The following is a 23,506-nucleotide window of genomic DNA, read 5'->3' as shown; positions in this document are numbered from 1 at the left end:
GCCTACTCTATGACATCACTGATGATATCATCACGGATGACATCATCACTGATGACATCATCACTGATGACATCATCACTGAACTTATAGTGGCCTTAGCCAGGAAGGATGACATCACTGATGACATCATCACTGATGACATCAAATTAGGGCAATCTCCGAATTAAAAAATCTGGCTCTCAGGTCAGCCACATGGGTGCTCTTTGCACCCCCTGAAAGTTTCAGCCCAATCGTACAAAAAACGGCATAGCTGTGGCCGGCCAAGATTCTGCTCACTCACGCACACACGGACACTTCTCATTCTTATTATAGGATATACTGTATATATATAGCCTACTATTCACACATACTTTAATATGTTTAGAAATATGTTTAAAATGTACTTGTAGGTGACATTAATTGAAAATATATTTTGGAGAGTGGAGTGGACCTGAATGATATACAGTATACTGTATATACTGTATATATATATATATATATATATATATATATATATATACAGTGTGTGTGTGTGTGTGTGTGTGTGTACATATGTATGTATGTGTGTATATATATATATATATATATATATATATATATACAGAAACATAAAGTGCCTTTTTATTTGTACTAAGTTGGCTTCTGAGGGAATGTTTTGGTACTTGCAAAACAGGGCTGGGCTTATTTGGTGGTGCTAGGGTCTGAAACCTGTGTCTTGCATTTTCAACTAAATGATGCATTTCATCTTCCCTAGCTGATGTGAGTTTGTTAACAAAGCACAACTCCACGGGCAAGTACACTGAAATAAGTGTACAGTGAGTACACATAAATAAACAGGATACCATTTCCACCTTAAACTATCTTCCTTTGACTGCAACATTGAAGATTTCAGTATTTTCATGTCAACTTGGCATCTCAGGGCTTGGATTACGCCATATATATATATATATACAGATCCTTTCCAAAAAATTAGAATATCATGGAAATACCATGGATGACCGTGGGCTTCTTCAGCGGATTGAAGACGATTAAAAAATTTGGCGGAGATTCAGAGGGAGTGGACTGAGGCTGGAGTCAGTCACAACCATTGGTCACAACTGAGAGGTAACTGCTGATTTTCTTCACACTATTCTAATTTCTTGAAATACTGTTTTGGGGGTTTTCTGGAGCTGTAGGCCAAAATTATGAAAAATGAAACAAATAAAGGCTAGAAAGATTTCACTTTGTGTGTAATTAATCTATAATCTATGAAAGTTTCACTTTTTGAAAGGAATTATGGAAAAATAACTAATTTTCCATGATATTCACACTCAAATTTTTTGGAAAGGATCTGTGTATATATATATATATATATATACACACACACACACACACACACACACACACACACACACACACACACACACACACACACACACATATATATATATATATATATATATATATATATATATATATATATGTATATAATGTTACAAGTTATATCCTAAATTTGTTCTGCCCTTCGTGTTACCTACATACACGTTTGTTGCCAGTTTTCATATATTTGAAACATATCTCAACATATTCTGAAGTCTATGTGAAATGTTTTTTTTCCACAGGAGTTGGTAGGTATGTACAGTGCTGCCTTATCTTTTTCAAAGTATATTGCACAAGTTGTGTGACCAGAAGAAATAAAATGGAATGAAAGGGACATAAAGTTTATCCACATCTTAATGCATTGCTGTATGATTTAACATACTGTAGTAATAATTTCCTTACATTCTGTGTATAGACATTACATGTTAAGAGTCATGATTGTTTCCAGCCTAATTAAAGATTATTTGACTAACTGCCGCCTTTTGAATACTGTACTCGCATAACTTAGTAAAAGCATCATGTTGTATGGGCCAACTTACTGTAGAACTGATTAACTTTCCATGTCCACTGGTGGCCAATCACAAAAAGGTACCCAACTTCCAAAACGGATTCACGTAACGCCACAAAACTTTGTAGAAAGTTTGGCGGAGTTATGCACTCACAACTCACAACAGCAAAAAAAATCCATGCATGCCCACTAGAAGAAGTCTCAATTAAAACTGCTGATTCTGCATAGACTCTCCAAACATTGATGGTATGTTCGATGCACACACAGAGAGGGTCAGAATGACACTGAATTAATTAAAAAGGATTATCTTTGCATAGGCTAAGATTTGCTCCAGACAGCCGGACTGACATGAGAGCCTGCATGGTGCTCTCCAGACTGCTGAGTATGACTATCTCTGCAGCACTTATTAACATAAGGACCTCATCCATGGGCCGCATGATTAGATGGGCTCTATTCAAACTCCTTTGTCTCAATGATTTCATGATTACTATGAATTTCAACATTGATTAAACGAATAGTGCACCTTGCAAGCAATCAACAAATTAAGATGTCTTGTTCGCAGACCTCATAGTGTCTAAGAAGCGCTGTTCAATTATGAAATACGGTTCAAATAGTATACATATTCAGCGAGTTGTCTAAGAGGACTATGAGATGTTATGTGTGTATGTTCGCTAACACTGACGACCACCCCACTCACATACAGCCATATCATTGAGGGGCTTGGGGGACATCTGCCACACTCTTAAATCAGCTATTCTCTCTAAGTGGTCCTTCACTGCTTTCTCTATCTGATTGCCTACATATGTGCCAATCACTTCAGGATATCAAACCCTCTTCACAATGTTCTTGTTCAATGTTCTATAAATGATATGTGTCTCTCCACTCCGTCTCCCCACAGAACAAACTAGAAGAACACAGAGTAGATGTGTCTCTCCACTCCCTCTCCCCACAGAACAAACTAGAAGAACACAGAGTACAGACCTCCGCCAAGTGTGCTATTATTGTGCTATTATTGCATGTTTGTGAGTCGGATCCAGATCTGCTCCAAAAGTTCATGGGTTCTTCTTCCTTGACCCTTTCATGCTACCAAGTTTCATGAAAATTGGGCCTGTGGTTTTTCCGTAATCTTGCTGACGAACAAATGGCACCGAATACATAACCTCCTTGGCGGAGGTAATATGAGCAATTATTTCAATGTCCATGTTGAATCCATGTTGTCTGGTACTATATGCATGGACTTCCTCTGTAATTGCTATAGGAAAGAGGCGTTGAGCAAAAGTGCACTCGCAAGGAGGTCATTCCTTTCTCGTAATTTGATTTTGTCATAGCCTAATTAGGAGACAAATGATTGACTGACCAATGATTGATAATATCAGCAATCAGAGGACAAGTTGCTTTGGAGCTCCAATATAGAGAATCTAAAGTAGTGTACAGAACAATATCAGTGTCTCACCAGTGTGCTGTATGAGTCTCTGTGGCGCTACCTGTCCACACTGGTTTCCTGCAGGCGATTGTTCATGATGCCCAAGGCGCCCACACCCCCAGAGAATCCATTTTGGTGGCCGTAGCTCTGCTGCTGATGAGCAGTTTCACACAGTTGCTTCTGCAGGAGAGCCAGAGATACCTTATTGGACACCATGAATTCATTGACACAGATCATCTCTCCTGACAGACGTCGGCCCATGTACACCCCATCAGTCTCGCTGTCACACACCGTCTCCACCGACCGGTCCCTGTAGCGGTGTCTCCCGGCGGGGCAGTGGGATGAGAGTGGCTGCACCTTGTTGCATTTGAAGTGCTGCCGGCCGAGCTGCGTGGGCGGAAGCCTCCGGTGGGGGTGTTTGTGATGGAGGCAGGGGCAGCACAGACACCAGCAGCCTGTTGCACAGCAGGAGCAGGGCCTGTGAGGGCAGGCCAGCTTACCCAGGATCCAGTTGAGAGTTTGCTTGATGATAATGGAGATGACGTTGAACAGTGAATAGATGCAGCATACTCCCATGAGGATGAAGAGGGAATTGGCAAAACGGTAGGCGCCCTGAGCATCGTACTGCTGTTTCTGGGTGCTCACCAGATCCCCGAAGCCGATGGTGCTGAAGGCCACGAAGCAGAAGTAGAGCGAGTCCACGTAGCTCCAGCCTTCCATGGAGCAGTAGAGGGTGGAGGCGCTGCATGCGATCACCACAGACGCTACTCCCAGGATCAGCATAACGTAATAGACGGAGGGCTTCCACCCTTCCAGGCTGTCGCCCTCGTCACGGGGATCCTGCCGGACCGACGCCTCCCCCAGCCTGGCGCACCTCAGCCGGCGTGCCTGACACCAGCGCATGATGTAAGCCAGCATGGTGATGATCCTCTCCAGGAAGAGGTTGAAGAAGAGGATGGTGGCGGCGCAGCCAATGAGACCATAGAAGATTAAGAAGATTTTTCCAGCGATGGTGGCTGGGGTTGTCATGCCGAAGCCTGGTGAAGAGAAGTGCAAAATAGAAGGTCAAGTCTGGATGTTCAAAAATGAAGGGTCTGTATGAGACACACACCTGAGCTGTAATTTCTAGTATAGTCACTGATTCAAGAGTAATAATAACAATATTAATAATTGATAACATTTATATAGCAGTTTTCTAAGAACTCAAAGCACTTCACATGTGTAGCAGCCATCTGGGTGATGCACAGCAGCCAGTTTGCGCTAGAACGCTCACCACACATCAGATCATGGTTGAGAGTAGAACTGAAAATAGCCAATTAGGTAACAAGGGATGATTAGGTGGCCAGGGCACTGTGGTTACACCCTACTCTTGTGATAAGTGTCAATGGGATATTTATTTACCACAGAGTCAGGACCTCCGTTTAACATCTCATCTGAAGGACAGTACTCACTCACAGGAAAGAGTGGCCTACCTGTCTCTGCTCTGGGGTATTGGGGATGGGGATATTATTCATGAGACCACAGGGAACATCACCTCCTACTGGTCCTCCAACATCACTTCCAGCACCAGGTGGTCTCTTATCCAAGGAAAACAAGTTTGAGAACCACTGATCTAGAGCAATGGTTCCCAAATTGGAATGGAAAAATGTAAGAATAAATCATGAAAATAAATAAAACGTTAAAATAAATCTGCTCAGGAGGCACTAATTGCAACTCTTTAAGTCCATTTCTTATTTTGTAATCTTATATTCTTCAAAAGATGGGTTATCGTTCATTCATTGCTATATGTTATATGCTATAGTTTTCTCTTGCCGTTTTCTAAGCAAAATGTTGTAGCCCGACTACAACATTTAAAGGGGGTATTTGGATTCAGAAATCAGGGAAAGGGCATACTGAAGCCAAACAAGTTTGAGAACCACTGCACTAGCTACACACTTGAGGAAGTTGCTCACTCCAATATGATTCACACTTCATCACTACCCCAGCTGACATCTATTTTAAAACAATGCTCTGGAGTTTGTATCCATAAGTGACATTTGAGAACTTTTTTAGGCTTACCAATAGTGGAGACCACTGTGCCCACAAAGCAGAATGCTCCAGAGAAGTCCCAGCGGGGCCTCAGAACATCCACTCTGATCCCTGCTCCGTTTGCCTCCTCATACTGGCGTAGCAGGGTGTGCAGGGCACGCAAGTTGACCATGTACTTCTGGGTGAAGTTGTCCAGCTGCTGCTTCCAGAGGCGGCGGGCTCGGAGCTCAAATGGGTGCTCCATGGCTGAGAAGATAGCTGCTCCGCACAGCATGTAGAGCAGGATGAGCCCAGCCAGCAGGCAGAAGCGGGCGTTGTCTTCGTTCACGGGCGACCTGGAGCAGCAGCCGCCCCCCTTCCTCTTAGACATGACTGCAGCAGCACAGACACACCGCCCGGCATCATCCACCGCACAAGGTACATACAGGTACACTTCACTACATGAAAGGCATTCTGTTTTACACATAAGCAAACAGTGGTTCTACACAACTGCAGGTTTAAATACTTGACTCTCTCAAAATCATGACAGTGAAGACAGCCTGTAAACAAAATAGAGGCAACAGTCTTCATTAGATAGTAGCCTACTAGAAGGATATCTTGTTGTGACTCCTATTCAAATTATTCATATTATCATATTATGCAAAATGATTACTTTAAACACCACAAGAATATTACTTGGGATATATATATATATATATATATATATATATATATATATATATATATATATATATATATATATATATATATATATAAACATTGCAAATTTTATGATATTTTAGTCAATAGCCTTATCTGAACTATAACATAGAGATCAGATGTAAGCAAAGTAAAGAGCAATAAAAGAAAACCTGGTCCAGTTGTGTCCGCTGCTGGTCCGGTGCGCTTGTGCCATGAATCTGCTGAGCAATTTTGACCAGCGAGATGTTGTGTCTTCTTTTTCTGTACAAAGTTAGAGGCTGTATCTGATGTTTGCTCCTTCATCTTGTTGACATCATAATCTGCCTATCCAGCCCTCTCTGGCTCTCAGCACAGCACACCTTGAATCTGCCAATCCAGCCCTCCCCTGGCTCTCAGCACAGCACACCTTGATTGGTGCAGTAACCTCTTCATTTTAACAGTGTCATCCTTCCCAATCCAGCCTCTAATCAAAGCTTAAAGAAACAGTTCACTAAAAAATTTAAATTCTTACCCGTTATCATCTGCTCACCCTCATGCCAGTTGAAACACACGTGAACTTTGTCCATATAACACAGGAGGGAGGTTACCAGCACAGCTCGCTTTCTCCAAAACAATTTAAGTCAATTGGGACCTGTTCTTTAGAGTTCTCAAAAAGACATAATCCTAATTTAGTGCAAGTCTAACTACATCTGATTGATTTGCAACAAACAATGGTGTGGATAAGCATCTTTGAGTATTTAGGAAAGCGCTATATACTGTAAGTCCTATTGTCCTATTATTATTACTACCTAGTATTTTGTTGTTGTTGTTGTTGTTGTTGTTGTTGTTGTTGTTGTTGTTGTTGTTGTTGTTGTTGTTGTTGTTGTTGTTGTTGTTGTTGTTGTTGTTGTTGTTGTTGTAATATAGGTCTTTATTCACAGTGCAATTGGTTGGCTGTTTTTGTTTTGGACAGGTTCCCATTGATTTAAATTGTTTTGAAGAAGGCTGCTACACGCTGGCAACCTCGCAGGGTGTTATATTTAATGTTAACTTTTCAATGTCAACTTTTATCATCATCATACATGTATTACAGGAATCAAAAGCCCAGAGACTACATTTCATTGTGAAAACAAGATCAGCAGTCCAACAAAGCTACTAAAATATGTAGAGAAGTCAAGGGCGAGTGGCTCGTACTATATAAGGCTCAGTCCTTCCCGCAGCAACCTGGGTTTGAATCCAGCTCCTGGTCCATTGCTGCCAGTCCTCCCCTCTCTTTCTCCCTTACCTTCTTCCCCTCTCTCTCTACTTTCACCTATAAAATAAAGGCAACTACATTACTTGAGAGTGATGCCCTAGTCAATTAGTGCATACATTAGAAAGTTTGCAGGCAGCCTGGTGAGGACACTGCAATGAACTGTTTTGTAAAAGGTGCAATTTAATTTCTAACTCTGATAGATTAGCCATATTACCAAACCATTATGGTAGAGAATTGCTCTCATACCATAACAGCACTTCAAAATACCTAAATATTTATCCAAAGCATAATGAATTTAAATGCAATGGATTACTAGACCTTACTGAATGGTGATTTTTTTTTTTTTTTTTTTAAGAAAAAAAAAGAAAACAATATAGGCAACCAGTGTTTATTTTTGCATTTGCATCATAGTCTTAGCACCATTTCGCTGATACAATGTAATCTCGAAACTGCTGATCATGTCAAGCCAGCAGGGCATCTGCTTAGCTTATAATTGCTGGTACACTGTGAGTTGTTCTGCCATTTCAAGCCAGCAGGGTCAGAATTGACTTTAGCATGTTGCTGTAGAGACTGATGGAGCTGGGCTTGTGCTGGACACGATGTTGAAGGGTAAGGGTATAGCTGCAGTGTCAGTGTAGCGTGGGGTAAGTCAGGGATGACAGTATTAATTGATGAGCCATCAGGGTGTGTTGTGATTCAGTGCTTATATTGCTAAAAGTATTCATCAGTTAAACATGTCCTTATTGTCCTTTCTTAATCAAACAGGCCTTCCATTTTTTCCACTGACACCCACATACACATACAGAGTTCACCTCCTCCAAGCTTTCAACTTCATATAACTGTTTCAGGAGCCAATCCACCTGCAGTCACAGCCATTCACTCATGAGGAGGGATTGAGGGTTTTGAAGTCAGAGAGTGAATTTTCACAGTGTCAGAGTGGTGGTCAGGTGAGAGGCAGGAGGTCGGTCAGGGCGTCGATGAGGTTGTCCAGACCCCACAGGTAGCCGTCTTCCCGGTTCCCCTCCACCCAGGGAGTGCGATGGTCCACGGTGAGGTGCGCAGGTAGAGCCACCGTCTTCCCAAAATCAATCATCCAGACCCCCGTTTTGCCTGATCCATCATGCACAAACAGTAAGGAGCTGCCCACTACCTGCAAAGACACACGTGTGTTAGTACCAGGCAGTCTTAACCCATTGATACCTGATGCAGCATTTGCGTGTATATCCCTCATTTGTGTGCGTATCCCTTTAAGACCGCGAACCGCGTTAACACGGTTCGCGGTCTTAAAGGGATACACACACAAATGCTGCATCAGGTATCAATGGGTTAAAGGAAACCTCCACCCTAAACCTGCCTTGTCTACTTCTGTACTTCAGTTAGTGAGTTCATACATTTCCCAGAATGCCTTTCAACAACCCATAGTGAATGTGCCTGAACTTGAAGTACCTGGTTAATAAATTACTCAAGTACAAGTTACTTTCTATTTTTATATTTTTAGGGTGTCTGGACCAGTGCAAAAAGTGTACTAAGTATTAGAGCAAGGTGGCCAAACAAACAAAGGACAGGTTCTTCCAGGCAGCTGGCAACTTGGCATCTGCAGTAGAGGTGCTCCACATGTGCTACCCTACACTAAATCCCTGCATTAAAGCAGACTAGTTGTAACAAAGGTATGAATGGCAAATGTAGCGAAGTAAAAAGTAGATTACTGGCTCAAAAATATACTCTACTGTACGTAGAGAAAGCAATAATGAAGCAGAAGTCGAGGAATAATACATGTTTTGTATCTGCATTGCATGCTGGTTTATTCAGTGGAGAAATTGGTCTTGTGTCGTGTCTTATCTCTTCTACGATGGATTTCTCCCTGTAGGATTGTTGAACGTCGGTGCAAAATGGGGCTATAGAAAGAAGAGCTCGCTCTTTGATATTGAGGCACTGACAACAAAACCTGACTTTACTGTTGATGTTTTAAAACTGCACTGGAAATACCTCAACATACTGTGACAGCATCTCAGCTAGTTTGGCCAGAAATACCTCAACATACTGTGACAGCATCTCAGCTAGTTTGGCCAGAAATACCTCAACATACTGTGACAGCATCTCAGCTAGTTTGGCCAGAAGTACCTCAACATACTGTGACAGCATCTCAGCTATGTTTGGCCAGAAGTACCTCAACATACTGTGACAGCATCTCAGCTAGTTTGGCCAGAAGTACCTCAACATACTGTGACAGCATCTCAGCTAGTTTGGCCAGAAGTACCTCAACATACTGTGACAGCATCTCAGCTAGTTTGGCCAGAAATACCTCAACATACTGTGACAGCATCTCAGCTAGTTTGGCCAGAAATACCTCAACATACTGTGACAGCATCTCAGCTAGTTTGGCCAGAAGTACCTCAACATACTGTGACAGCATCTCAGCTAGTTTGGCCAGAAATACCTCAACATACTGTGACAGCATCTCAGCTAGTTTGGCCAGAAATACCTCAACATACTGTGACAGCATCTCAGCTATGTTTGGCCAGAAATACCTCAACATACTGTGACAGCATCTCAGCTAGTTTGGCCAGAAGTACCTCAACATACTGTGACAGCATCTCAGCTATGTTTGGCCAGAAATACCTCAACATACTGTGACAGCATCTCAGCTAGTTTGGCCAGAAGTACCTCAACATACTGTGACAGCATCTCAGCTAGTTTGGCCAGAAATACCTCAACATACTGTGACAGCATCTCAGCTAGTTTGGCCAGAAATACCTCAACATACTGTGACAGCATCTCAGCTAGTTTGGCCAGAAGTACCTCAACATACTGTGACAGCATCTCAGCTAGTTTGGCCAGAAGTACCTCAACATACTGTGACAGCATCTCAGCTATGTTTGGCCAGTTATCCACAGAAATAAGAAAAACACCAAACAAGAACATGAGCCCAGAAATGCAAGGTAAATCACGAGATAGCTGTTGAACTGTTTTAGGTTGGATTTTCCCTTTTACTTTCTAACATTACATTTAATACATCTGATACACGGCGGTTCTGGTTCAAGAAAATTGTAAAACACATCTGACCTCGTGCGTTCTGAAGAAGTCTGATGTCTCCAACACCAGCCGCAGCTGTTTGAGCCGCCTCAGATAAGCTCTCTGAAGGGACACAGAGGATTTAGAAGAGGACAGGAATGGCCGCTCTGGAGGTGAATTAAAGACAATGAAGGCTGGACTCACCACAGTTTGTGCATTGGAATCAACAAAGTCTTGAAGAGCTTCCATTACTTGCTCTCTGCTTTTGGTCCGTTTGAAGTTTGTTTGACAAACTCCATTTGCCTTCTGAAGAGGAAATGAGAGAATACAGAACTAGAATACTAAATTTGATGGCATTCATTTATTTATTTATTATTTCCAGAGCACTCCGCTCTTAGCAGATGCATCCTATATATCAAGATGAATCAATGACTGGACAAGACCGTCTTTGTCTGATCTTGACCAGAGTGTTGGAGCTCACCCTGACTCCCTCGATGCGGAAACCCATTGTTGTTGTGGAGCTCAGGGTCTCCCTCCACTGCATGTATCTGGTTTTGAGAACCGCTTGCTGGGCTTGCTCCTGAGCCGTTGGGGCCTCCGGGTCCACAGCCACCATCTTCTCGTACATGTCCTTCCGGGGCTGTGGCCGTTCCATCAGCAGCTCCTCCTCGAGGTACGTCCTGCAAAGGGACAGCGCCCTATGAGCCTCTGTCACTCAGATCGTATTTGGAGCTTTTTATATGGGTCACAGATAGACACTCTCTTTTCACATGGGGGAGTAAATATGAGTTTAAATGATGTATTCGGAAATAAAGCTTAACGTTACATTCTCTAGGAACATATTTCTATCTCCACCTACTGCAACTCCACTTTTGCAATGTTATGTCTCTAAATTGCAATTACAAATCTATCCTCTCAAATTCCAAAATTTGAGCCCAAACTGAGATACCATTGGTTTTGTACATTTAGCCTATCCACAGATTTTCCCTCTTGCAGTAAAGTAAAACATATTTTATTCTCAACATCCCGTTCTGTAAAGGAGAGACTTAGAGTTTAAAAAGCATGCATGTCAAAAACTAAGGGCTTTTGGAGGATTTGCTGCTGCATTATATGTTCACTCTTTCAAACTTGCATGGAAATAAATGCAAAAACAAAGCTCACCGGCTGCCCATTTTGCAGTCCATGATGGCAGGTGTGTTGAAATGGGTCAGCAGGTTGTCCATCATATTGTAGTCATGCTCATCCCGCTGCACCACACCATGGTAAGCTGGCACAAAGGGCTTCAAAGTGTCGTCCATCAGCTTCTGGAAGCACTGCTGCTCGCCGTCACAAAACCTCTTCAGCAGCATGCCGTACTCCCCAACCTGGAAGCTCCCTGTAAAACCCCTCAAGAGTTCAGAGTAAAGTCCAGACATGTCTTTATGTATATATATATACAGTATACAGTATATATATATATATATATATATATATATATATATATATATATATATATATATATATATATACGTATATATATATACAGTATATGTATATATATATATATATATATATATATATGTAAGGGATAATGTATATTGAGGCGGTGATTACGGGGGAAATAATGACCGACAGGTGATGATTGAGCCCGACGCGCAGCGGAGGGCTTAATGATTCACCTGAAGGTCATTATTTCCCAGTAATCACTGCCTCAATATACATTATCCCGCTTAGAACACGGCCTACAACTAAATCATTCAATAATCTGACAAAAATAATTATTCAAATAGATTTTTTAATAGCGTTTTCAACGACAAAGCGGTTTCATTCGTAATTGGCACACAAGACACCACAGCTGCAACTGGTTGGCCTAATTAGTAGTGTCTGCAGACAAAATGCTCTTATCAACTGATTAATCCAGGTGTGGCAGAGCAGCGGTCGGTTGTCGAGAAATAATGACCGGTGAATCTTGTTGATTGACCAATCAGAATCGAGTATTCAAGAGAGCCGTGTTCTAAATATATATATAGACCCTTATCACAAGCATGTCTCAAAGGGCTTTACATAGCATCATCACAGTCATGTACTACATCACACACACAACATAGGTTACATACATCATATCATACTTGATTTGATTTGATTTGATTTATTAGGATCCCCATTAGCTTATGCAAAGCATAAGCTACTCTTACTGGAGTCCACATAGAACATTAAACATCATACATTTACAAACAAGACAATCAGATAAGCAAAAATAATACAACACAAAAACTAAAATAGAGTTCCGCTCTATATCCAAGAGAGTTCGGCTCTATACATGCAACAATAGTACGTTTTCACTTTACAAACAAAAGAACGACATCTCACAGGACAGACAAAAAGATGTGCGTGCAGCCATCTTGGATTGCACGCAGACAGAAGCAACTTCTCAGTCTGATTTACATGAATGACCAACTAAAAAGAAGCTACTGGTCTACACATACATACTACCAGTGTTGGGCAAGTTACTTTCAAAATGTAATATACTACATATTACTAGTTACTTTCATTTGAAAGTAATAAGTTACTTTACAATATTACTGTCTGTGTAGAGCAACTCGTTACTTATTACACTACTTTTGCATTACTTTTACCAAAACAACAGCAGCAGCAGAATGACATCGCCGCCCCGGAACCATCCTGAAAAATAATTTCAACCGCTTTGAAGTCAGTGTAAACAATCCAAAATTCGAAATGATATTATTTTGCTTTGTTATTGTCGACTATAGTGGTTATTTGCATAAAAACACACAGTTTGATTAGGAAATGATTGTATCTTTTTAAATATGTGCTTTGATTTAAAAAATAATAATAACTCAATTTGTAACTTAGGTTACTTGACAAAGTAACTGGTATAATATTACTGAAAACCTATAAGTAATAAGTTATATTACTGAGTTACTGCTAAAAGTAATATATTACATGTAATATGTTACTTTTGTAATGAGTTACCCCCAACACTGCATACTACACAATTACTACACAAACACAGCATGTCTTTGCACTGTGGGAGGAAACCGGAGCACCTGGAGGAACGCCACGCAAACACGGGGAGAACATGCAAACTCTACACAGAAATGACCGGAACCCACAACCTTCTTGCTGTGAGGTGCCAGTGCTAACCACTGAGCCACTGTGCTGCCACACTTCCCTTAGTTTCTAGTGAGGAAGTTTTTAAATACAGATAGGAACCCGCTGACAAGCCAAACACAAGGTGAGAAAGGCTAGATGAACAAACCTGCATGTCCGACCACTTGCAGCCACTGCTGTGGTTTCTTGGGGGGCATGGAGAGGGGAGATGAAGTCCCAAGGCTTCTGTGTTTCTTCCATGTGGAGCTCTGCATGGGAAGAGCAGCAGTGGTGCATGTTAGAGCTCAGTCATTCTTCAGCATACATGCCTCCGCGTTGCATTCCTGTGCTGGTGGTGTTTTTCTGCGTCTCCATACACAGACAGACAGGACCTCAGACTTCAGACTCAGTCACTCAACAACAACTTTTGCCTTATGGGTGGAACGTCTCCATGGAAACAGCCGTTTACCACGGGACTGAGCGAATACATGTAGAGGAGGGGTTCAACTCTGATCTTACACAACAGGTGCACTGCACACACTCATCAAACATTTACAGCCAAGGCCTGTTTTGTACAGAGCTATACACACATAAACACACACACACACACACACACACACACACACACACAATGAACACACAATCACAAGTTGAGCACACTGAGATGTGGAGATGTTTACTGAAGGGCCAAGACAGAAATGTGCAAAAATTGTGATATAAAATATACTGTAGAAAGATGTAAAGAAAAAGAAAAGAAAAAGTCAGTGGCAAATGACAAAATATACTAAGGTAATTCAATGAATCATCATATATCATATCATATCATATCATATCATATCATATCATATCATATCATATCATATATAGGATATATCATACCAAGTAAATTAAATACATACATACATACATTGGTGTATATATATCCTGCTATTTATCAGGCCCATGGATTTGGACTACAGTAGGCTATAAATGCAACATGTATGGTTTATATCAGGTGTATGTGCTTGAAGGGGAGAGTAGTATATGACACAAATGCAGATTTAATTCTGCTGCGTTCCAGACAACTCGGAGGTCGGGATTTTCTGACGTCCTACTAGAAATTTTACACTGGAACGCCACTCAAACTCAGAGTTGGACTTCACAGAGAATCAGTTGTCTGACGTCACCCAAATCACAACAGTGTTGTTGTGCACCTGGAACGTTTGGGGGGGGAATGCTACGCTTGGAGGTCGAAAATCTGAACGTACTGCCTTCAAATGGGGTCGTGTTTGCCGTGTTTACGACATTAGTCCATATGAACGCCCCGCCCCCCTCAAGTGGTATTCGCGATCACGACTTGGTAAGTGAAGTTTACTGAAAGCTCTGAGTTCACGATGTGACGTGTAGGCTACACGACTTCCAAACGTGTAACTACAAGTTCATGAGTTCCATTTGAAGGCAGCATACCAACTGGGAAATTCTGACCTCTGAGTTGTCTGGAATGCAGAATAAGATGGATAGCCACTCTCTAGTATTGGTAATATTATTATTATTACTAGCAATCTCGCGGGCTACACACTTGATTCCTAGGCTCGCCCGCCCTGCAGCGAGGCTGCTGTAATAGCCTCACCCAGGAAGGATGACATCACTGATGACATCATCACGGATGCAGCCCGATCGTATGTAAAACGGCATAGCCATGGCCGGCCAAGATTCTGCTCACACACACGCACACACGGACACTTCTCATTCTTAGTATAGATTCTTATTATACTAGTGGACCCGTGGGGACCCCCCTGGGAGTTAGGTCCCCCTGGTCTGGAACATGACATCATCACTGATGACATCATCACTGATGTTATAGCCTCAGCCAGGAAGGATGACATCACATCATTAGGTAATTAGGACAATCACCTAATTAAAAAATCCGGGCTTGATCAGGTCACCCGCACGGGTGCTCTTTACACCCCCTGAAAGTTTCAGCCCAATCGTACGTAAAGAGGCATAGCCGTGGCCGGCCAAGATTCTGCTCACTCACTCACACACACACACACACACGGACACTTCTCATTCTTAGTACTAGAGGACCCGTGGGGACCCCCCTGTGAGTAAGGCCCCCCCTGGTCTGGAACATGACATCATCACTGATGACATCATCACTGAACTTATTAGCCTCAGCCAGAGCCGTGTATATAGAAGAGTCGCGACATCTCCATTCACTCCAATGGACCAGTTTTTTACTCTCAAGTTCCAGGAAGTAAGGTCCTGGATTAAGCAGCACTGTCGAGTTGCAGCAAAATGGATTGTGTTGTACTTTGATTTTTTTTTAAGAATCAAACTGTACATTATCAGCTTTATTTTTGCATTCAAAAGTAGTGCGAGACCCCTTCCTGGCTGTTCATTGGCTAATGAGTCACGCATCTTGGTCCTCCGCTGACGCCACGCTCTCTCTAGAGGACACTAGCCTAAGCCAGGAAGGATGAGATCACTGATGATGACATCATCACATAATCACTGAATCAGTGAATCATTACCGTCATCAGGGCAATCACCTCCATCAGGTCACCCGCACTGGTGCTCTTTACAACCCCTGAAAGTTTCAGCCCACGTCATCATGTACTGTGGAGGGCAGCAATACGCCATAAATTGATTGATTGATTGAAACCTTTATTTATCCCCATGGGGAGATTCAGGTGTCTAAAACAGCGACAGGGACAGAGGTTAAAAGTGCAAAAGTCAAGATATAAATAAAAAAGCATAAAACAATCAAACCAATAAGAGCAATAAAATTCAATTGACAACCAAATGTAAAGTGCCAGTTCATGTTCATAAAATAAGAAGAAGAAGAAGAAGAAGAAGAAGAAGAAGAAGAAGAAGAAGAAGAAGAAGAAGAAAAAGAAGAAAAAGAAGAAGAAAAAGAAACAGACGAAGAAATCGAGAAGGCGCTGAGGGATGAGTTCCCGCCGACTGAGTCGTAGAATGGACATATATATCGTGAATGGGAGCACTATGGGTGATGATACATGATGAACACTGTAAATAGATTCCACTATAAAGATAACCTCGCGTCACCAGGCTCTTCTCGGCGAGAAAGAGCCTGGCTCCCGCCCACAATTGATTTTGTCACCCTACTGGTTCCGGCCTAGAGCCCGCCCTAGACCGGATGGCAGCGTTTCTAGCTCGTCAACTTTCACGTTAACTTGACAATTTGACCCAAGTATCAGAACGGCAAACAACAAAACAAAAGATGGACGTACCGAAGTTCTTTTAGAAACATTGCGGATTCACAATCTCACATCTTTTTAAGCCAATACAGAAGCTTTGCATCAGACAATTAATCGAGGGAAGAGACATCAAGCTAATAGCAACACAGATGTTTTTTGGCGCACTGCCTTCCAGTGTTCATTCTGGTTCCGTGGTTTACGCCCCATGACAAAAAGCGGGGTGGAAGGTGCCCAGACTACTATAAAGAAGACATCAAACTCCAGTAGGTGGCGGTAATGCACAAAAAGTTGTTTGCCAACCGCCATAAAACAATACTAGAAGAAGAAGAAGAAGAAACAGACGAAGAAGAGTTACAACGTTCCCGGTTGTCGTACCGCTCTCTGCTCGCCACCAGTGGCGGTGGCTACAAACTGTTTTGAACCGAGAAAAGGCAGACCAGAAATCAGGCGCTTTTCTCGTTGTATTCCACTTTAAAGAATGCGTGTCGAGCCATAGATATTCGCTAACGCGTCGCAACAATTCAAGCTCATCACCGCAACGAAGGGTAAAGTGTCTGCTTTTGCTTACGCGTTTATTCACATGGAATAGCGTCAACGTTATGTTGTTCATACAGAGCTAGCTGCTATCAAGTGTGACGCTAACTAGCTAACCTAGTAACGATCTGGTGTGCATGCTAACGTTAACTAACGTTTGACAAATAACTTAACGCTAACGCCAGCTAACTCAGATCATGTTAACTCTAACGTTATCTAGGTGGTTTTATTAATAGCAGAGCGCATATATTAACTATGTCATCTGTGCATGCCATGCACAGTTAACGTTGAAGTACGCATTTGTGCCGTTGTCTCTGCTTTTGCACGGGAGACGAAGTCAAAAGCCAAATCTAGCAGTTCAATGGTGCCTCGTTTAGCGACAGAACTTAATGTAGTTACATACCTCGTAAAACATGATTTTCTGAATCGTTAGGGTCTACTGGTAAATTCGGCATAGATATGATCCACCAACCACAAGTTATTTCAATAGAATGACACCTTTTGAAATTGTCTCGATCTGCTCACTACCGCCCCCCTACGGCGTATTTTGGTGGGAACAGATTGCAGGAAAACCCAATTGTACTGATCATTAGAGTTTGACTTTTCTCTTTTGCAAAGAGAGAAAGCAAGAATGACATGTATCACTGATTATTTTAATATAATTATTAAAATGGCGATTAGCCTACAACTGTTTTACTGGTGACTTACTTGACACTGGCCACTAGAGGCTTCATGATATAGAGAGAGAATAAATAGTTGTGCCACAGCAAAGGTTGTGAAATGAGAGGACATGCTACCTCTACCTACAATGTAATCATGCATCAGGGAGCCATGTTAAAATGCTTAGGGAATCCGATGATATAGCGGAAATGATTTTCTATACCCTCTTGGGGGGGAAAGTACGTTTTTATTAAATACTAAAATGGCAATCCAGCAGAGAGGGTTACTTTCCACATAGCATATCTTCTACCCAATAGTGATCACTGTCAAATAAAAGACAAAAGGTTGTACATTTCCACGAGCACTACTTGACTGTTTTACTTTAACAATTGAGGGGGTTACTGACTTGAATTGCTTGTAATTTATAGTAATCTTTGATACCCCAACATAGGCCCAGAGCGATGGAGGTGGGCGCAGTGGTGCTGGAGGATATTGTATTTCGAGGTGTGGAGTTCACTGTGAAGATAGAAGTGGAGAAATGTTTGCTGATTGTCGAGATCTCAGACGCAATGACAGCTGATCAGTGGAGGGGAGAATTTGATCCGGCATGTAAGTGGCATATGATTAACATAGACTGTCATCACAGGCACAAATAGACCCACTCAAACTGTTCCTTTCTTTTGTAGACATTGAGGACCTCACCCGCAAAACTGGAAACTTCAAGCAATTTCCCATTTTTTGTAGCATGTTGGAATCTGCTGCCAGAAAGGTAAGTCTATGCTGAAAAGTTCAATTGAATGGACTAAAAGGTGGTTTAAGATGATGGCCTCCAGAATTAAGACCACTTGAATCATCATAATGTTCAATGCACAATATATTTGCTCAGTCTTTCGCTGCCATAATGGGGGCTCAACATTGTTACAACACTATATTCAATATGTATGTTGATTTTGAATGCTTTGTGTGTTGGGATGGGAATGGAACAAAGTAAATTCAGGAGGCCAGCATCTTAGGGTTTTCAAGGGTTATGGAAAACTTGATTTTATTTTGGGTCGGGCATAAAGAAAGGCATGTAAAATAAAACTTGGGCGGCGGTTCTGAGAAATGATAAGAGTTTGGGCATAACTAGTGGTTTATCTGATTTTTGTTTGTCCTGAAATCGATTTGCTGCTTGGAAATTGTAGTTAGACTTTAGAGAACGGGTATTTGCTGATGGAATCTTGCTAAAAACATTGGGAAACCTGTTGATGTACTTGGCCCACAGTATACAGATGATGTATATATGACATGAGCTCTTTCTGCAGATGAGCGATTCTGTTACCCTTGACCTCCTGACCTACGCTGACCTGGAGCTCCTACGTAACAGAAAAGCAGGGCTTGTCAGTCGTCCTCGTGGGCAGCAGCAGTCGCCTGCTCTCAGTGCCAAAAGATATCTCATACTCATTTACACTGTGGAGTTTGACAGGTTTGTGTCCCTTCTCAAGCTGCTACACAGCTGGCATAGGATCACATGTTGAGCATACTTGGAACAGACTTAGGTGATGCCCTTTTTTAGCCACAGAAATTGCTTTTCTGTATATTATAATGCATGTGGTTTGTGGCATTGTATTTTGTGTGTGTGTGTGTGCGTGAGTAACTGGGTTGAATTACTGACAATATTTTGTATCTGTAGGATACACTACCCCTTGCCCCTGCCCTACCAAGGGAAGCCTGACCCAGCTGCTCTGCAGAGGGAAATCAGAGCCCTGAGGACCGAGCTCAACGCTGTCACCTCTGGAAGTCACAAACCAGCAGAAGTAGAGATACAGCGGCTAAGAGCAGAGTTGGTTTCGTTGATCTTTATCACCATGTGCTGTGTTGTTCATTTAGCTTTGCAATTATGAGGAAATATGGGGCTTTGCTGATATCCCTTATTGTTTTCAAGGCTGGTTCTGGTGAAAGAGGAGAAGGAGGCCATGGCCAAAGCTCTGGAGCAACTGCAGATCGGTGGAAGCGGTTCCACAGCAGGAAGAGAGGAGTGGAGGGCGAGGGACGTGGTGAGGACCCTGGAGGAGCAGCTTGTCAAGGAGAGGGCCAAAAGCCAACGGTCTGCAAGCAAGAGAGGCCAGGAGCAGCGCCACCTACTGGAGGAGGTCGAGACTCCCTGCTTCATAGTCCAGTTCAGGGGTGCCCACACTTTTTCAGCTTGGGAGCTACTTTTAAAATGACCAAGTCAAAGTGATCTACCAAACATATTTATTTATATACTGTATATATACAAACTTGGCTGCCACAGCGAGATCTGACTGGCGCACCTGTACGTCAATCAAGTGGCAAATGCCATAGTGAGGATGGATGATAGGCTGCTAACTTTTGCATGCGCAGTATAGATGATATCTGACTGGCTACCTGTACGTCAATCAAGTGGCAAATGGGCCTATTAGCCTATCATCCATCCTCACTACGGCACTATGTAAAAAAAAAAAAAAATCCCTCCCCCCCCCCCCCTTCAATGCCATGCGATCTACCACACTACCTTCGCGATCGACGTATTGGGCACCCCTGGTCCAGTTAGTCACAGTGAAGTGAAACTGAAATTGATTTCTGATGTCTTTCTGTTGTCCATCTTTCATTCCTAGCTGGATGAGCTCAGGGCGTCAGAGTGTGCTCTCCGGATTCGTGTCAAGAGTCTCACCAGTGAACTGGCATTACTACGGAGAGGGTTAGACAATCTAAGCATGTATATCTTTTAACTTCTTTCTCTCTCTTTCATTAATTTACAAAATGTTCAATCTCTCCACTTTCTGAACATTTGCCTACTTAGCACACAGTTTGTGTGTCCGCAGCAGACTGACTCCGGTTATGTCTGGACGTATTGGATCTCGGTGCGACGGGGAGGTCTATCGCTCGCTGTCCCGCGAGAGGAGGTCTGGTCACGGGACGGTCAGGGCTCGCTCCGGGTCGAGAGAGAGGATAGAAGATAGAGTGCAAAGGTCGGAGGAAAGAGGAAGAAGAGCAGACTCCTCGGGGCGTCGCGCTCGCATCCCTCGGCCGTCACCCTCTCCCACAGGTGCTGGCTTTGATACTGCCTATTCCTGATGTTGCTTTGATGCTGCCTATTCCTGATGTTGCTTTGATGCTGCCTATTCCTGATGTTGCTTTGATGCTGCCTATTCCTGATGTTGCTTTGATGCTGCCTATTCCTGATGTTGCGAAGCACATCATTTTTTGATTTTCAGTTTTCCAGAGTCCTGCCAATTTTTCCTATTTACTTCCATTAAATAATGATGTTGCTTTTTTCAGTCATTTCAAATCTTAAATAATGTGTTGCAGATGAACATTTATTTTGCAGAAATTGTCACTTATCAACCATATTGCATGGGGTGTGTTGGTAAAGCTGAGTCATGCACTTAAGTAATGTATATTTTGACCTCAATATTCTCACACACACTTTTTCAGGATCACAGGGGCCACGCTTTGACCCGACCGCCTACATCCAGGACAGACAGCGCAGACTGAAAGAAGCAGATCTCAAAAAGTTTGTTCCCTTTTATTTTTACCCTTTTCCAAATAGCACAGCAGTATTTGATGTTGAAGTTTGAACACGGTGTCTCCCCTGTCAGACAGAGGAGGGTCCGGAGGGATATGCTGACATCACCCGTCCCAGAGAGGGGGCGGTCACGCTCGAGAGAGGCCTATCCTCAGACGGTCAGGTCTGGCAGCAGGGGGCGGAGTTTATCCGTGGAGCGGAGGAGCCGGCAGTCCTCTGAAAGCTCACTAGTGGACATGGATGAAATGGCCAAAACCCTGTGCAGGTGAAATACTGCGCTCCAATGAAGTTATTGTGATCATGGAGGAAGCAGATGATTTTTGTTTTACCTCGGCTGGTTATTTTAATCTTTGATCCCGAATTGTGTTTTCAGAGGAAGAAAACAGACATATAATGGCCCTAGTGCGGTGAGTGGCAAGGTATTAACACTACTCAGGTTTTAGTGTTGTGCATGAACGCTGTAAAAGAGCGCCATTCATTGAACAAGCTCATATTTTGGTGATGGTGAACAGTGAACTAATGAACGTGACAGTGTGCATTGTTAACTCCGAGAGTTCACGGGAACATTAAGGGTTTGTAAAAGTGCCATTTAAGAATATAACAGTAGTAATCCCAATGTCATCAACCCGCTCGCTCTGGACATGATGCTGTATTATTCCAACATCAGCCGCTCTGCGAGCGACACAGACATAGTACTAAGGGCTTGGGTGGTTACAATCTGTTTGTGTGGCTGCGCACTCGCAACGGACAATTGTGTTCATACATACACCCCGCCTGAGTAATGTTTGGATGTCGTACAGAGTTCACTGCATGTCTGAAAAGGGCTACACACACACAGACACACACACAGCCCAGCGACTGAAGAAAAAACTGAAGAAGTGAACGCCAACAGTTAATTTTTTGTGACTGTGAACTTCGTTCAACATTTCAAATGATGAACTAGGGTAGCTCATTTGAATCTGTGTGAACTGAACTTTGAGCTAGCTCTTGTGATGTGTGAACTTGCACAACACTGCCAGGTTTACTGTAACTCTTGGCTTGGTCTCTCATATGTGTGTTTAATGAGTGTTGTATCTGTATTTGTAGAGCAGGAAAGCACTATGCAGTACTCCCACACGCAGGAGGAAGGCAGACAAAGGTAACCCATCGCAAGTCTGCTCAACTCCAAGAAGACCTTCCAAAATATCTAGCCGCTATACAACATTTAATAATTACGGTAGTTGCTTGCCATTTTATCTTCTCAATCCCAGACAGCTCCATAGACACAGGTGCCGAGCTGTCGGAGATTGATGCCAGGCTGCAGGCGCTTCAGGAGTACATGAGGGACCTGGACACGGGACACTAACGACACGCTACTCAAGAAAGACAGAGACTTGGATATCTTCTCTGACTAGCGCACAGCTCGGCACTCAGGCCAGAGTCGTGGATTTCTTTTGACTATGCACAGACTAACAAAGGCCCACATCATGCTACAAACATGATCAAAACATGTCAGTGACTGCCTCGGGAAAGTTGGGCTTCCTGTGTCTTTGGCAAACTGTGTTCCAACACTGTGAAGAGCTGCTTTTGTGGACTGAACTTACTTTTATTTTTTATATACGAACATTTTATTAACTTAAAATATGATTATGTCTGTTTAAGTGTAGCATTTCTTGCTCTTTTACACCACACCAACCCCAATAACCTACAGTGGATATATGGATGTAATAACTTGGCAGTACCTGAGTGTTACATCAGTCTGCAAATGATTTTATTTTAATCCTTTGCCCCCCCCCCCCTCTCTCTCTTTATATAAATGACATACGAGTCCTTTCACAATACATTATTTCACCACAGTAGGGGTGGGGGGCATGGTGGCTCAACGGTTTTACAGCTCACAGCAAGAAAGTCCTGGGTGTGTGGTGAGGTGGGTGGACGGGCATCGGCAACCTGTCCAGGATGTTCCCTGAGCTTGTGCCCAGTAATTAACGAGGAAAGGAAATACCGTAAGTGAATAAATGTCACCACAGGATTTGGAGCTTGTGTTTCATGGTTCAGATCAGGGATTCCTTTCCCATACAGGAAATTTGGACTGACTTTAGATATTTTATTCATGTATGTAACATCCATAGCTGTTTGTAACTGGTCAGTTACAAACAGCTGTAGCTCACCCAGATAAACAAACATAGATGTAGCGCAGAAGGTTGTTGGTTCAATCCCTGCATCAGACTCTGGCTTCAGAAATGTTGCCATAAGCTGCTGATAGTTGGGGTTGGGGGGACCAGAG

At 42.7% G+C, this 23,506-nt stretch overlaps 2 protein-coding genes and 1 pseudogene across 9 annotated transcripts; 1 reads left to right on the top strand and 2 right to left on the bottom strand.

Annotated features, from left to right (window-relative positions):
• Nucleotides 1-3,326: 3,326 nt before the first annotated feature.
• LOC310778207 (potassium channel subfamily K member 13 pseudogene) lies at nucleotides 3,327-5,667 on the bottom strand (annotated as a pseudogene). Its single transcript has 2 exons — nucleotides 5,328-5,667; nucleotides 3,327-4,306 (listed from the first exon to the last, which is right to left on the bottom strand). The product of its transcript is annotated as a potassium channel subfamily K member 13 pseudogene (transcript).
• Nucleotides 5,668-7,715: 2,048 nt separating this feature from the next.
• Nucleotides 7,716-17,519, bottom strand: LOC310782730 (inositol-trisphosphate 3-kinase C-like). The gene is made up of 7 exons (XM_083643459.1): nucleotides 17,455-17,519; nucleotides 13,484-13,583; nucleotides 11,386-11,599; nucleotides 10,706-10,904; nucleotides 10,429-10,530; nucleotides 10,276-10,347; nucleotides 7,716-8,362 (listed from the first exon to the last, which is right to left on the bottom strand). The coding sequence occupies exons 1-7, from the start codon at nucleotides 17,464-17,466 to the stop codon at nucleotides 8,156-8,158; spliced, it is 906 nt and encodes a 301-aa protein (XP_083499585.1). The 5' UTR covers nucleotides 17,467-17,519; the 3' UTR covers nucleotides 7,716-8,155.
• Nucleotides 16,942-23,051, top strand: LOC310782641 (centrosomal protein CCDC61-like). 7 transcript variants are annotated; one of them, XM_083643336.1, is made up of 13 exons: nucleotides 16,942-17,062; nucleotides 18,163-18,320; nucleotides 18,398-18,480; nucleotides 19,016-19,176; nucleotides 19,384-19,533; nucleotides 19,636-19,843; nucleotides 20,330-20,412; nucleotides 20,537-20,760; nucleotides 21,150-21,228; nucleotides 21,314-21,505; nucleotides 21,614-21,659; nucleotides 22,327-22,378; nucleotides 22,491-23,051. In XM_083643336.1, the coding sequence occupies exons 2-13, from the start codon at nucleotides 18,173-18,175 to the stop codon at nucleotides 22,583-22,585; spliced, it is 1,521 nt and encodes a 506-aa protein (XP_083499462.1). In that variant the 5' UTR covers nucleotides 16,942-17,062; nucleotides 18,163-18,172; the 3' UTR covers nucleotides 22,586-23,051. The 7 variants fall into 7 exon arrangements, with proteins under 7 accessions (XP_083499462.1, XP_083499461.1, XP_083499460.1 ...); XM_083643335.1 differs by having other exon boundaries at nucleotides 20,330-20,430; nucleotides 21,614-21,647; XM_083643334.1 differs by having other exon boundaries at nucleotides 20,330-20,430.
• Nucleotides 23,052-23,506: the final 455 nt, after the last annotated feature.

The sequence above is a fragment of the Poromitra crassiceps genome, assembly GCF_964638095.1.
Source record: "Poromitra crassiceps genome assembly, chromosome: 1".
NCBI lineage: Eukaryota > Metazoa > Chordata > Actinopteri > Beryciformes > Melamphaidae > Poromitra > Poromitra crassiceps.
Note: the sequence above shows the minus strand (reverse complement) of the source record. Positions and strands in the feature narration are given on the sequence as shown.